This window comes from Pseudopipra pipra, chromosome 4 (genome assembly GCF_036250125.1).
Source record: "Pseudopipra pipra isolate bDixPip1 chromosome 4, bDixPip1.hap1, whole genome shotgun sequence".
Lineage (NCBI taxonomy): Eukaryota > Metazoa > Chordata > Aves > Passeriformes > Pipridae > Pseudopipra > Pseudopipra pipra.
Genome location: NC_087552.1, coordinates 50761461 through 50774376, shown reverse-complemented (window position 1 = coordinate 50774376; position 12916 = coordinate 50761461). Strand labels below are relative to the sequence as shown.

The 12916-nt window shown below is 38.3% G+C and overlaps 1 protein-coding gene across 3 annotated transcripts in view; it reads right to left on the bottom strand.

Annotated features, from left to right (window-relative positions):
* The window catches only part of YIPF7 (Yip1 domain family member 7), a 59115-nt gene that overhangs the window by 18459 nt on the left and 27740 nt on the right, over positions 1-12916 (bottom strand). Inside the window, exon 6 of one of the 3 annotated variants that reach the window (XM_064652929.1) lies at positions 10739-11341. The exons of the other annotated variants lie outside the window; for them this stretch is intronic. Coding sequence (XP_064508999.1) covers positions 11329-11341 — 13 coding nt within the window. The 3' untranslated portion in view covers positions 10739-11328. Of the gene's footprint in view, positions 1-10738; positions 11342-12916 lie in introns of those variants that run through there. 3 annotated transcript variants of the gene reach the window in all.

The following is a 12916-nucleotide window of genomic DNA, read 5'->3' as shown; positions in this document are numbered from 1 at the left end:
TTGTCATATTTTTTCCTTTTTTTTTTTTCCCCATGAATACCTTATTTTTCAGTTTTTAGACAGGTATCTTAAACAGTATTTTTCTAGATTATTGGGGCATCCCCTCACTACTACTTTCTTGCTGTGGTGCATCAACCTTCATTATGCATCAGTGCAGTGATTTATTCATAAAATAATGGCCACAGTCTCTGGCTATCTGCTATGATCATCAGTTTTAATACATCTCTTTTAGGTGATTTTTTTTTCCTGTTCAAATAGATGGAAAATAATAACAGGGACTCAGAGGGTGCACAGGACAAAAACAATAGCAATCTGTATTTCAAATGAAATGAGAATTACTAGTAGCTTGCTTACTTTTGGATATCTGAAACCAAAGCAGAGTTTTCATTTTTAATCTGGGAATGTACAAACAGCCAAAGATGGGCAATAATTCTGAATAAAACCTTTTCTGTAAAAGTATCAGTTATTACAGGAAAGTATAGCTACAATCCAACTTTGTCAATATATACAAAGACATTATTAGGAACAGCAAAAATATGGACCTTTGCCAAGATATTCAAGATTAAATTTCCAGGTCTTATTTCTCTTAACTATCCTTAAGTGCTCTCTGCTTTGTAGAAATATATTTTTTGTAATCCTACGCACAAGGGTGACATTGTGACCATGAAAATTTTGGTAATTCTTTTTCTCTCAGAAAACTTTGAAAAAACTATGTTGTAAAGTTTATATGTAAATCTGTACTGCTTTGTCATCACACAACTACAAAATACTTCACAGCATATGTAGAAATTAAAAATTTGTTTCTTAAAAGCTAAAACAGAGTCCAAAGAACCACCCAGAGCCATATAGTGACTTGGGATTTATCAGATGAAAATTCCCGGGACATCAATTTTAGTTGCTTGCTAATACAGACAGACACATCACATTAAGTCTTTCAGAGTCCTCTCATACATAAATCCTCCATTTTGTTTTCATAGCAATAATATGTTGGCATCTTATCTGGTGGCATGCAATGAGTTATTTAGTAGAAAAGCAAGTATTACTACTACTCTTTCATTTCCAACAGAAGAGTCCACTATTCGCAGAAGAAATTCTTGCTTTAAACCCCCAAGTTCATGCCCTCACCTTTAATATTGTGAAATTTCAGTTTTGCTTTAGCCTGAGGACAGGTTTTGAATATGATATTCCAGTCCTTCTCTAAACTGAAAACATTTCACGTCTGATGTCCCCACATTTTGTAGCAAAAATTGTGGAAGCATGATCAGAATTGCAATACAATCAGCATGACTTTTCTAACAGATGAGATCTACAAATGGGGAATTTTTATTGCTGCTTGCTTGATTGCTGCAGGTTTTTTCTTCTCTTCAAAAACAGTGGCAACTTAATTCAACAACAGAAAACTCAATCTCACACATCAGTGCCGGTAGTTCTTTTCAAGACATCGTACAAAAAGTTTTCCCTGTATTTTTTATCACAATTGGTAAAAATTCGAATTTGGTCTTCCAAACAACTTTCTCACAATAAATGTCTTACTAGAAGTGGTTAGTTTTCATACATAACCTTCTAGGTGAGAGAACCAAATCTGCCATGGTACTGCGGACCACACTGCCTTGGGTTTTGGTGGGGAGTGGGCATGAGTGAACAGAAATTCTGAGAAGCCTTCCAAGAAACACACTGACCTACAGGTGAAAAAATACAGCAGTCTTTGAAATATATAAAAAAAATTCAAATAACATCCTAAGCTCTCAAAACTTATTAGCCTGCTTTGAATATCTGAAAAGTAAATCCTGCTAAATCCCACATATGCCTGCAACCAGATGTGGAGACTATAACAAAGTATAGCATTGATTTTTCGATTTTTTTTTCCCTGTGTTATTTTGCTTCTAGTATTATCTTTCTCCTAACATTTCTTTAGGTTAGCATCTCTAGGGTAATTTTTTTAGTGGTAACAACAGTGAGGGTGCTGCCTTAAGCAGGATATAGCAACCATTTAAATAAAACACTGCTTACAGCTCCTTAGCACAAACACAGGTAAGATAACATAGTGGTTAAACTCCTCATAGCCATTACAACTTGCCTACATTTATGCTCCATTCTAAATGCTGAATAGAGTCCTCAGGACAAAGCTGAAATGTTCAGTCTGTTGCTTAGATACTACTTTCACTGGCTTCATATGAAAAATCTACGTATACAGGCAAATAAACAGATAAGTTAATAGGCTAAACCAACAATGGACAAACATAAATAACTTCTTTTGTACTATCTTTTGTACTATATTTGGGGATGGGAGAAACAAATGTGGAATACATAGAACACTAATGCAATGCCAAATGAAAATATCTATGCTTTGCTGGGACGCCTCCTCCATGCACAGATATTTAGAGCCAGTCTATCCTAATGAAAGAAGTTATGTGACTCTGTATTCATTCAGGTCACTTGGTTTATCTATGTATGTTCTTGCTGTATAAGACACATAAATGAATATCCTGCTTGTTTACTTATACAGGAGTCACTTAGAGTTTGTGACTTTCCAAAACCCAACCAAAATCAAGATCATACCCTAAAGTTAGAAAATCACCTTAATCACATACAACATGGGCTTTATTTCCTAACCCAGATGAGTTAAATTTACAATGGTTCCCATAGTCTATTGTGAATGCCCAAATTATATCTAGTGAAAACTGCTTTACTAAAAATAGATGCTGTTCTGTACAAGTATTAGGCTGGTTCCTCCTATGCCATTTCCTCAGTAGGGGGAAAAAAAAAAAAAAGAAAATAGAGAAGGGAAAAAGCATTTTGCTATGTGTTCTGCTCTGCCAATGTCCAAAAATTAATTTGTTAATTTTTTAGCACCAGTAATTCATGACTTGGAGCAGCATGCTCAACAAACTGGGTGTTATGTAAAAGCTGACAGTTACAACTTTATACATTATATCACAGTACCAAAGCATTACCTCTATTTAGTTATGGTGACTAATACTACTCTTGTGATACACATAAAAAATTATATAGGATTTTGGAGTAACTCCATTCTGCTCTGCTCAGCAAAATGAAATGGCTACACAGATTGCTGCTTTTTCCCTTTTGTTATGCTTTTGTTAATCCCCTGTAAGATGTGTGTACTTTCATAGGCTTTGCATTAAGAAATAATTGTGAAAGCAGCGAAACAGAGCAGAATTCAACACTCAGATTCAATACCCAATACCTCTTTGCTGGAGGAAAGAACAGACAGCAAAATAATTCTGAATTAAAAAACAGTTATGTTTTGTAAACAAATTTTCTCTAGCTTTTAATTGTTTATTTGGTCCTGCCTTGAGCATTATTTTTTATATCAACTTGTCATTTAGTTCATATACTTACTGCAAAAATTAAAAAAAATCTGTCAAGACATTTAAAATGGCAAATCAATCTAACTATACACATTAAATATGCTTTTCATCAATTTCCACTACAAAAGAGTATAAGCTAGTTGCTCTGCACCATTTCTGTTGCAACTTCAAGATGAATAATTATGTATATATATGCCATTTTTTTATAATTCTGAATCCGACTTTTTTATCTGGCAGGTACATAGAATTACTTGTCTTTACATTTTTTCTATAAAGAGTGATTGTAACAATAATGACATTCCTTACATTATATACTGTCTGCAAAATTATCCTACAGTGGATTATAATTTTCCAAACATAGGTTTTGGTGAGAGAGACTGAATTGTAATGATTGATCTCTATGTTTGCTTTTATGAAATGAGCTCTGCTCAAATATTATCAGTATGTGTATTTAAAAAAAAAACCCACAACTTAGTTTTCTCACCAAGAATCACGTATTAGCAGAGGTGATCAGCACTGTTTGGGTTTGTTTTTATGTAAAAATATTATTAAATATTGTATTTTTTTTAAATACCATGCTTGATTTTTTTTCTCAACTTTTCCCTAAAATAATGAAGTATTGACAAGTGGATTTTTTGTCTAAAGAAATAGGTGGTTATTTAACACATATTTTCTACTAAAAACAAGCAAACAAATTGTTTAAGTCAAGAAAACAAAGAGACCCAAGCATTTAATCACATCTTTTTACAATTTATAATCAAACCAATCAAAATCATTTTATAAATTTTCTATTATGAACCAGATAACACTCCTTAGTTCCTCCCTCCTGCATGGCACAATACCTTCCTTGCCTTTAACTCCTGTCTGTCCCTTTCACTGTGCCAGCTGACAAAGGGTTGGGGGATGTTTATACAGAAAACCAGTTCAGCTATTTGATGCCTATAGGCTTTCCAGAATAGGGAGAAGGCATTCATGTACCTAAATTCCCTGCTGGAAGAGAAATGTTTATTAAGCCTTCAGGTCAGATAATCCTGGTGTGCCATTGAGATCCGTGATGGTTCAGGTTGCATACAAAGCAGGGAACTTTGTTGGGAGAACAAAGATTGTGTGTGAACAATTTCTCCTGCATTTCTGTAGGCCTTGCCTTGGCATAGCTGGGTATAGACAGTAAAAAGAACTGCGTAGCTAACATGGCTTCAGCCTCTGAAACTAGAACAAAGGAGGATCAGTGCCAAGGTTCAGGTGGAGCTTCAAGAGGGTAAATGTGTGCCCTCATCTCATAGAGACACCTGTTTTAATCCAATTAGCACTGGACAACAAAATATGTTTCTCTTATGTACCCAATGCTGTACAAGAAGTCTCGTGTTGCGGTGTAGAAGCAGTATATAAAGAGTATCCTTCTTGTAATAAACGGACATTTTGCTGACCATATTGACCTGTGAGCAATCTGTCACAATCCCCTCCACCCATAGGATTTGACTGCTCCCTCCTGGCCAGCCCCTGCAGAAATCAAGGTGTGCAAAGACAGGGAATATGTGCTCAGGTCTCATCCTGGCATAGAGACAGAAATCCTGGAGGTAATCTCTCACAGTAGAAAGGCTAGGCAAGGTTCCCATAGTCCATGATGCAGCTATAACCTGAGATACCTACTTGAATCTTCCTTCTTCTGAACTTACTTCTCTTTCTAACCAAGGGCTAGATTTTATTATACTATAGAAGTATATATCCCATGATAGAAAGCTATGAGAAGTAAAATCATTCCCATGGAAATTAATCTGATATTTAGAGGATCCCAGTGAGAAGGATCAAGTTCATTATCCCATGCCCTCCCATTGCAGGAAGAACCAGCATGGAAAAGAGGTCATTGCAGAGGAGTGCATCATGACTTATGCACCTCAATATCCTGGTTTAGTGATAGTGTAGAGGTACAGATGGATAGAGCTTTTGAGTGTCTGAAAGAATTACATAATATATAACTGTGGTTCTATTTACTGTAATTAAAGTAATTTGATGTTGCAGGGTTAGGCGGTTCCTTTCTGGGTTTAGTATGTGATACAATATATAATATTGAAACTATCATAAATGCAGGTACTTCAATTCATAACTAATAATCAGTAAAACTCTACTTCTATGCATACATTATTTACTGAACTGTATTTATACAGTTAATTAATGTTTAAATACACTGCATAACAATTTCAGATACTTTGAATAGCATATGTTACATCCATTCTCCCTCTACACTCAGCGGAATCCCTTCCCTTTCCTATTAAACATCACTGTTCAGCAACTAAAGTAATGTCCAGACTGGTCCAGTCATATAGATAATAGCAGCAATTCCTTGTTTAAATAACTATTTTAATTATAAAATTTTTAACTAACATTTCCTCTAATAAATACTGAATACAGAGTTTGAAAGTCTGAGATTAAAAGATAATGTATTTTTTTAATTAATTTTTTTTTATAGGTCAGCAGGTTTCAGGCAAGTTGGCTAGTTTCAGTCAACCAGTTTCTCAAGATGATGCAGGTCCTGAGGAATAAATGTAAATCTGCTAGACTGTTGTGGTTTTGACTCGTGTAGAGTTACTTTTCTCCACAGTAGCTGGTATGGGGCTGTGATTTGGATTTTTAATGAAAACAGGGTTGATAACATAGAGATGTTATTGTTATTGCTGAGCAGGACTTGTACAGCATCAAGGCCTTTTCTGCTCCTCATACTAACAGTGAAGGGACTGGGAGTGCACAAGGAGTTGGGAGAGGACACAGCCAGGACTGCTGACCCCTACTGACCATAGGGATACTCCATACCATATGGCATCATGCTCAGCATATTGAGCTGGGGGAGGAAGAAAGGGACATTTGAAATTATGGTATTTGTCTTCCCAAGTCATTGTCACATGTGATGGACCCTGTTTTCCTGGGGATGGCTGAACACCAACCTGCCCAGGGGAAGGGGTGAATGAATTCCTTGTTTTGCTTTGCTTGCATGTGTGGCTTTTTCTTTAACTATTAAATTATTTTTATGTCAACCCATGAGTTTTCTCTTTTTTATCCTTTTGATTCTCTCCCCTATCCCACTGGTGGAGAAGTGAGCAAGTGCTACGTGGTAGCTGACTGGGGTTAAGCCACTGCATAAACTCACCTCAAAACAAGCAGATATAGTTCTTCAGGGCATTTAGGCTTCTTTTCTGCTAAAGATTGAGTATCTTTGGTTGCAAGTCCATCTTCAGAGGAAAGTTCATCTTACTTTTTTTTCAGTCAAGAGATCTATCATATCCATCAATCTATTAAAATATCAGCAGATTTTTCTATTGGAGCCAATCAGATACAGCAAAAGAGTATTCACAATTTCCCCCTCCCCCTCGCCCCCTGCTCCCCTGACTGGTTTATTCTCTTTGGCTAGGTCTGTACTTAAATTTTTATTCATAGAACTAGCTATCTTTCAAGAGCACATGAAATGGGCATGTATACATAATGAGAGGCACTGTAGATTTTTTATTTATTTGAACATTTATTCATTTCTCTGTTCATTCACTTTATTTGTTCATGATGTTATTCTTATGATTCCTACACTCATCCTGAATAATGTGGTCACAGAAAACTGCAGTTTAACGAAAGTATGCCAACATTTAAGCATATGAGTTGTCACTTTGAAGTCATGTATCAGGGGTCAGAGGGAACAATTTGGAAGCTAAATTATGAGCCAAATAAACCCTAATAAATTTTTCACATAACAGTCCCAGCAGATTCATCAGCCAGTATTATTTAAAATAGCAGCACATATCTTAACATACTCGATATATTGTACAAGGAATGGAAGCACAGAAATTTTTGTGCTACAAAAAAGAATGTATCCTACTATCATAACCACATATTTGATGTACCTTCTCCATGACAAAATTATACAACAGTGGACCAGTAAATTACAATATTCAGATGCCTGCTGTGTTTCAGCTAGTTGAACACACCTTTGCTCACTCTACTAATCAGATGTTAAGCCCTTTAAATTGTGTTCTACAGAAACACTTCTAAGACATAATTTGTCTAATTATCTACTGCTTTTCTACAGGAGATGAGAGACAGCTCAAACCACAAGGCAGTATAAGTGGTCTCGAGGAGAGTTTTACCACTGGTAGAGTTTGCTTGAAATGACTGAGTAGATGTTTCAGGCAACCCTTTTGTGACAGGACAGTAAAAAGTTGACGTGACATGTTTGATATAATTACCTTTGGCAAATAATAGGAACCCTTTGAAAATGAAATAATTTCCACTTTCAAAAACAATCTGTTCAGAAGTTCTCTGTCCTTGAAGACAAGAGTCTTAAGAATTCACCATCTGGGCTGAATTCGTTGTATTCGCAGGGAATAATTCAGGCCATTTACATTAGTCATCTGCTACAGGAAAATATCCACGTATTATAATAGATATATATATATTCTACCAGTGACCCATGTAAGTTAGGTGCAGTCCTATCATGAAGGTAGGCATCAAGATTGAGTTCTGAAGGGCATTCCATATTAAGGGAAGATGTTTTAGGGTGAGAGAGTGTTAAGGCTTAAATGAATGCAAGCATTCAATGATGAGGAGCCAAATCCAGCAGCAGTTAATTTCCCAAGCAGAGACAGTTCAATGGGGACAGAGACAGCTGCTAATATTTTTCTATTATTATTAATTATATTTTTAAAGAAACAAGAAGCTGATTATTTGCAACCAAACACAGCTCTTGTTTAATCTTTTTTTTTTTTTTTTTTTTTTTTTTAAACTCTCCAAATTAACCTAAGAGTTTTTTTGTCAATCTGGGCAAATCTGGAAGAGATTTAGAAACAAATTCAGAGAATCTTTGATTATGATTTTCTGTATATGATTTAGTACTCTGCCTTCATGTGCAAAATCAAATTAAAATAACTTTTACTTCATTTCAATATATCACAGCATCTTGGGATGATATATACTTCTTGTGTCCATCAGAAACTTCCTGATGATGTGCGCAGCAACATCTCATGTCTCCAAGTTGTTATGAATCAGGCAATATTCCTGGTGTGCTAACCAACAGTGAGAGATGATAATTCTGTTCATGTATTAGGGATTAATCTTCTACTGCAGTAAGGAATGTATGTAAAATGTACGAGATTCACCACACACACCAGCCTAGCACTTGTTAGAGTATAATGGCCAGTCTTCGCAAGCGAAGATTTGGGAAAGGTCATAAACCCTTCGAGCCTGCGCAGTGGATTTTTTAGGTGAGACACAGCGTGCGCTGAACTGAGCCCACCCTTTAATCCTGAGGTTCATCTGCCGGGGCCGAGCAAAGCTTGGACAGTGGCAGTGAGGTCCCCAGGATGTAGCTGGATTGCCATACAAGGCTGACGAGCTCCAGCTGCCCAGGGGGCCGGGAATTGAACCCGGGTCGCAGCGGTGTGAGTCCTGCACTCTAACCACTAGACCACCAGAGGCCCCTTGTTAGAGTATACACACAGATGGCCAGCCCTGCCATGGAGCTACACTAGCAAAATAATAACACAAGAAATAATAACAAAGAGCGATAAGGGGGGAACACATACATAGAAATCTAATTCTGACATGGCTACATTAACAAGATAGCAACATAAGAAGTAGCAGAAATGAGAACTGATTGATAACAAAAAGGGGTCACTAACTTAAAGGAATTGCTGATGGAGCTAGAAATTACCAGTGCAAACATATCACAAACACTGAAGAGGTATAAAGGAGCAAAATTAGGGACAACAGGAAAAAGTAAGTAGGAACAGCCTGTTTATTTGGGAGTGGATGAGGGTGGTAAAAGGAAAAAATTGAGAAGTTAAAAAGGGAGAAAAAGGGAATGTAAGCAGAAGTGTATCATTTAACTAGCTGTTTAGGGATATCTGTTGGGCAGTCTTCTGTTGATCCCTCTTGGAGAAGGAAAATAAATCTATTATTGATATCTGCTGATATGTTGATCTGATTGATCTGATGTTTTTCTGGGGTAAGTGGGGATACTTGAGTGTTTTTTCTAAAGCTGGTGAGGGAATAAATGAAGGAGATGTACCAATTCTAATAGCTGTGGTATTGAACTTTTAGCAGAATTCATATTCAGTTGAGCATCTAAGCTCACAATAGCCAGCAAGCTAAAAAAGCCATTTCTAAATACTGAGAAACACTCAGTCCCTTATGCTAAGCCAAATTCAGTATTCAGTATTCAGTATGGTTGTTAGCTGCCAAAACCACTTGTCACTTACCCATATTAGCATGGAAGTAGTGATGCCACATATTTACTTAACCCTGTAATGGTTATATGGGAGGGGGAAACCCAGAGGAGACTCAGATTCAGTTCTGTTCCTTACCCGAATGTCATGGTTTGAACCTTGTTTTCCCCCAGAGGCTAAGAAAAGTGGTAGACCCCAAGGGGTGGAAACCCCTGGAAGTTTAGAAGTTCTGTCCAATGGGCGCTCCTGCAAAAATGTAAACATATCACAAGCACCAGAAGAGATGAGTTGTGGTTTGGTTGTGGTAGTTGGAGTAGTGGTCATGTTGTAGAGCCATGAGGAAGGGGCTCTGAGCCCCTCAGGGCCTCTGGGGCCTCCCAGCCCCGGCTGTGGGGGACTGCAGAGACTTGGAACAGTGTTAGACTGGGCTAAGTGTCTGTAGTTATGCCGGGAGATGTTTCCTGCATCGTGGGCAGGAGTAGCGGCAGACGCAGCGTCCGGAGACTCTGGCTAAGAGCCAGGACAGATAAGAACTGAACCGAAGCAGCAAAGGCATTACAGCCAAGCAGGAGGGAACTCCTGGAAAAAGAGAGAGAGAGAGAGAGAGAGAGAGAGAGAGAGAGAGAGAGAGAGAGAGAGAGAGAGAAAGAGAGAGAGCCAGCAGCAGAGCTACAGAGTCTTGGGGGTAAGAACTGATACCAGACCCCCCCCAAACTCCTTTGAGACCCCTCTTGGAAAAGAGGGAGATGGACTCCTATTAAGGAGAAGAGTTTTGGACATGCAGCACCGGAGAGAGAGAGAGGAGCTGAGAAGCTCAGTCGTCCTGAGAGCTGAGCCAGGACGGTGTGGGAGGTTGGCCTTGGGGGCCCTCCCTTGCTGCAAGCTACAAAGAAGCTCGCAGCCATCTGAGACAGGGTACAGAGGCCCTGCAAGGAGCTTGAATCTCCTGGAGATACCAGACTGTCACGAAGACCCCCTGTGTCTTCGTGATATGACTGTGGTGGAACGACCTTGTCTGGGGTGAACGTAGCCCACGGAAGACTCCTTTGCCTGCATCAAGGGGCCGAGGGAGCTTGTGAGTGCTGGCAGAAATCCAGCTATCAGCTGCTGCATGAGGAGAGGACAGATGACTGCTGCTGTTGAAGATCCTGCTGCTCTGAAGAAGAGATCTGTCCTTCTTTCCCTTCTGGACTTTTATTTGGAGGGGAGATCTGATCCATTGTAAATACTATATGTCATGGTAGAGATAGTTGTGATCGTGTGTATAATGTGTTATAATATTTATTTGTACAGTCATTGTAATATATTCCCTTTCCCCTACTTTGGGTCTGGCGTGTTTTGTCTGGAAAACCCATCTCACATTAGGTTGAGATGGGGAAGGGGGCTAGGACGAGGGGATTGGATTTTGGGGCTATCTCAAACCATGACACCAAATTAGACCCACATCTCCCTCAGCACAATAAGAAATTATATCATGTGGAAGTCTCCTAATCTCTTCTGGTATATTTTAGGTAAAATACTTATATAATTACTGGATCAGAATTAATGTTTCAAGTCATCTATTTATGCTTAGAATTACTCAGATAGCTCACCAGGGTTATATGGAAATTTGGAGTATATGAAATCTGAATGTGCAAGCTTCATAGTCAAAACTCAAGTACCTGTGCCCTAAAGTTCCAGTTGTGATGTCAAAGGTCCCAAACATCTTGTCCTGAGTACAGGTAACTTTTGGGTTGGGTTCATAATTTTTTGGAATCTGCAGGAATTTTATGCCTTGCTGATAACAGCTGAACGTCTCACAGCCATTTTCTGAAACAGAAGACAACATACAACACAGAATTTGCTGTACAATACAGAAGCTTAGCACATGCTGTTTACAGTTTTACACTGCCTTCAGTATCATAAGGCCCCAGCGAATGATGCATGCTTTAGAAGCTCTGAGAATTTCTACAACTTTGTGGTTTTAAGTGGTCTATGATTGTCCTGCTGTGAAATTACAGAAACAGCATACTTTGTAGCAAGCTCCATTTTAAGTTTTTCCCCTTCCACTTGTAAAGGGAACCAAATAACACTTCATTTATTGTCTACTGAATTAAACAGTTGTAGAATTACTATAGTGTTCCCAGTGGCTTCCATGTTATTGTCTACAAGCTGATAAAACTGAAATCTTCTCAATGTCCTGCTGGGAGAGAGGTTTGGGGTTTGTGTTGATCTGAGTATTTTCTATACCTGCTATACTTTCTTGCTCGCTTTTTGTTCAACCAACAATCTTTTGTGCTGCATGACCACTTCCTATAAGAAAAGCAGAAAATCTAATTTTAAGTGTTCACTTAAATGTGGGAATGATAGACTTAATAAAATAGACCTGTTCAGATATTTCAGTGTACTGTACAGGCCTTGAAGTTAAACCCCTATGTCTCATCTCAGACATTTACTTTAGTCAAGCTATTGGCAGTTTTGCCAATAAAATTTTTCTCAACAAAATGTTGAGATTTATCTTGACATTAGAAAACAGAAAATGTGTTTGCAGACCTACAGCACATGTGCCATGTAGAGAGGTTGAGACATCATATCCTGACAAAGAGAAGGTATGATACAACTTTCTGAAGCAGATACAAAATTGCAGAGACAAACTCCTCAGCTGTGGCAAATGGCACAAGAGGCAATAGCCAGGTTGGACATCAGAAGAAACTGTAACAGGTTGCCCATGAATGATGTGGACATACTAGGAAGTTTTCAAGACTTGGCTAGACAAACCCATGGCTGACATAACTCAGTGCTGGGGATAGTAAGGCTCTGATGGGGTGGCTGGACAAGTGTCCCTCTGATGTTCCTTCCAAACAACATTTCTCTGACTCTGTGATGCAATTCTGTCATTCTCCCTTCTTAAGTCAGTGGAAATGCATGTGCAAAAGTTTTGTGGGTTTTTTCCTAAAAATCAGTAACTATGCTAAATGTTAAAATAGTTTAGCAGAACTATATATTTTTTCTGCAAAAAGTAAGCACATAGATGAAGGGCAACAGGGACTCTTGTACACTAAAGCTGTACAATAAAAAGTACTGCTGCAGACAGACAGAACGCTGCAACGAAAACATGTACTGAGTGTCCCTCCTTTCTTGCATCCACTTCCCCCAACCATATAATGTAATATTTTACTGTTAGCATAGAGGAACTACCTGCAACTATGCATCCAGGGGTAGCCCAGTGCTTAATGGCCAGTCACTGAGTCCACACTGCCACAAGCAGTCTGTGGGCTGTACAGAAAAGGTGTGCCTATGGTGCAGTGTTCTTCAGATTCATAGGAAGAATGAAATAAAACCTATGGGAATAAATCAAGTTGGAATTCACCAAGACAGCAAAAATCATTAGCCTAAATAATTAAT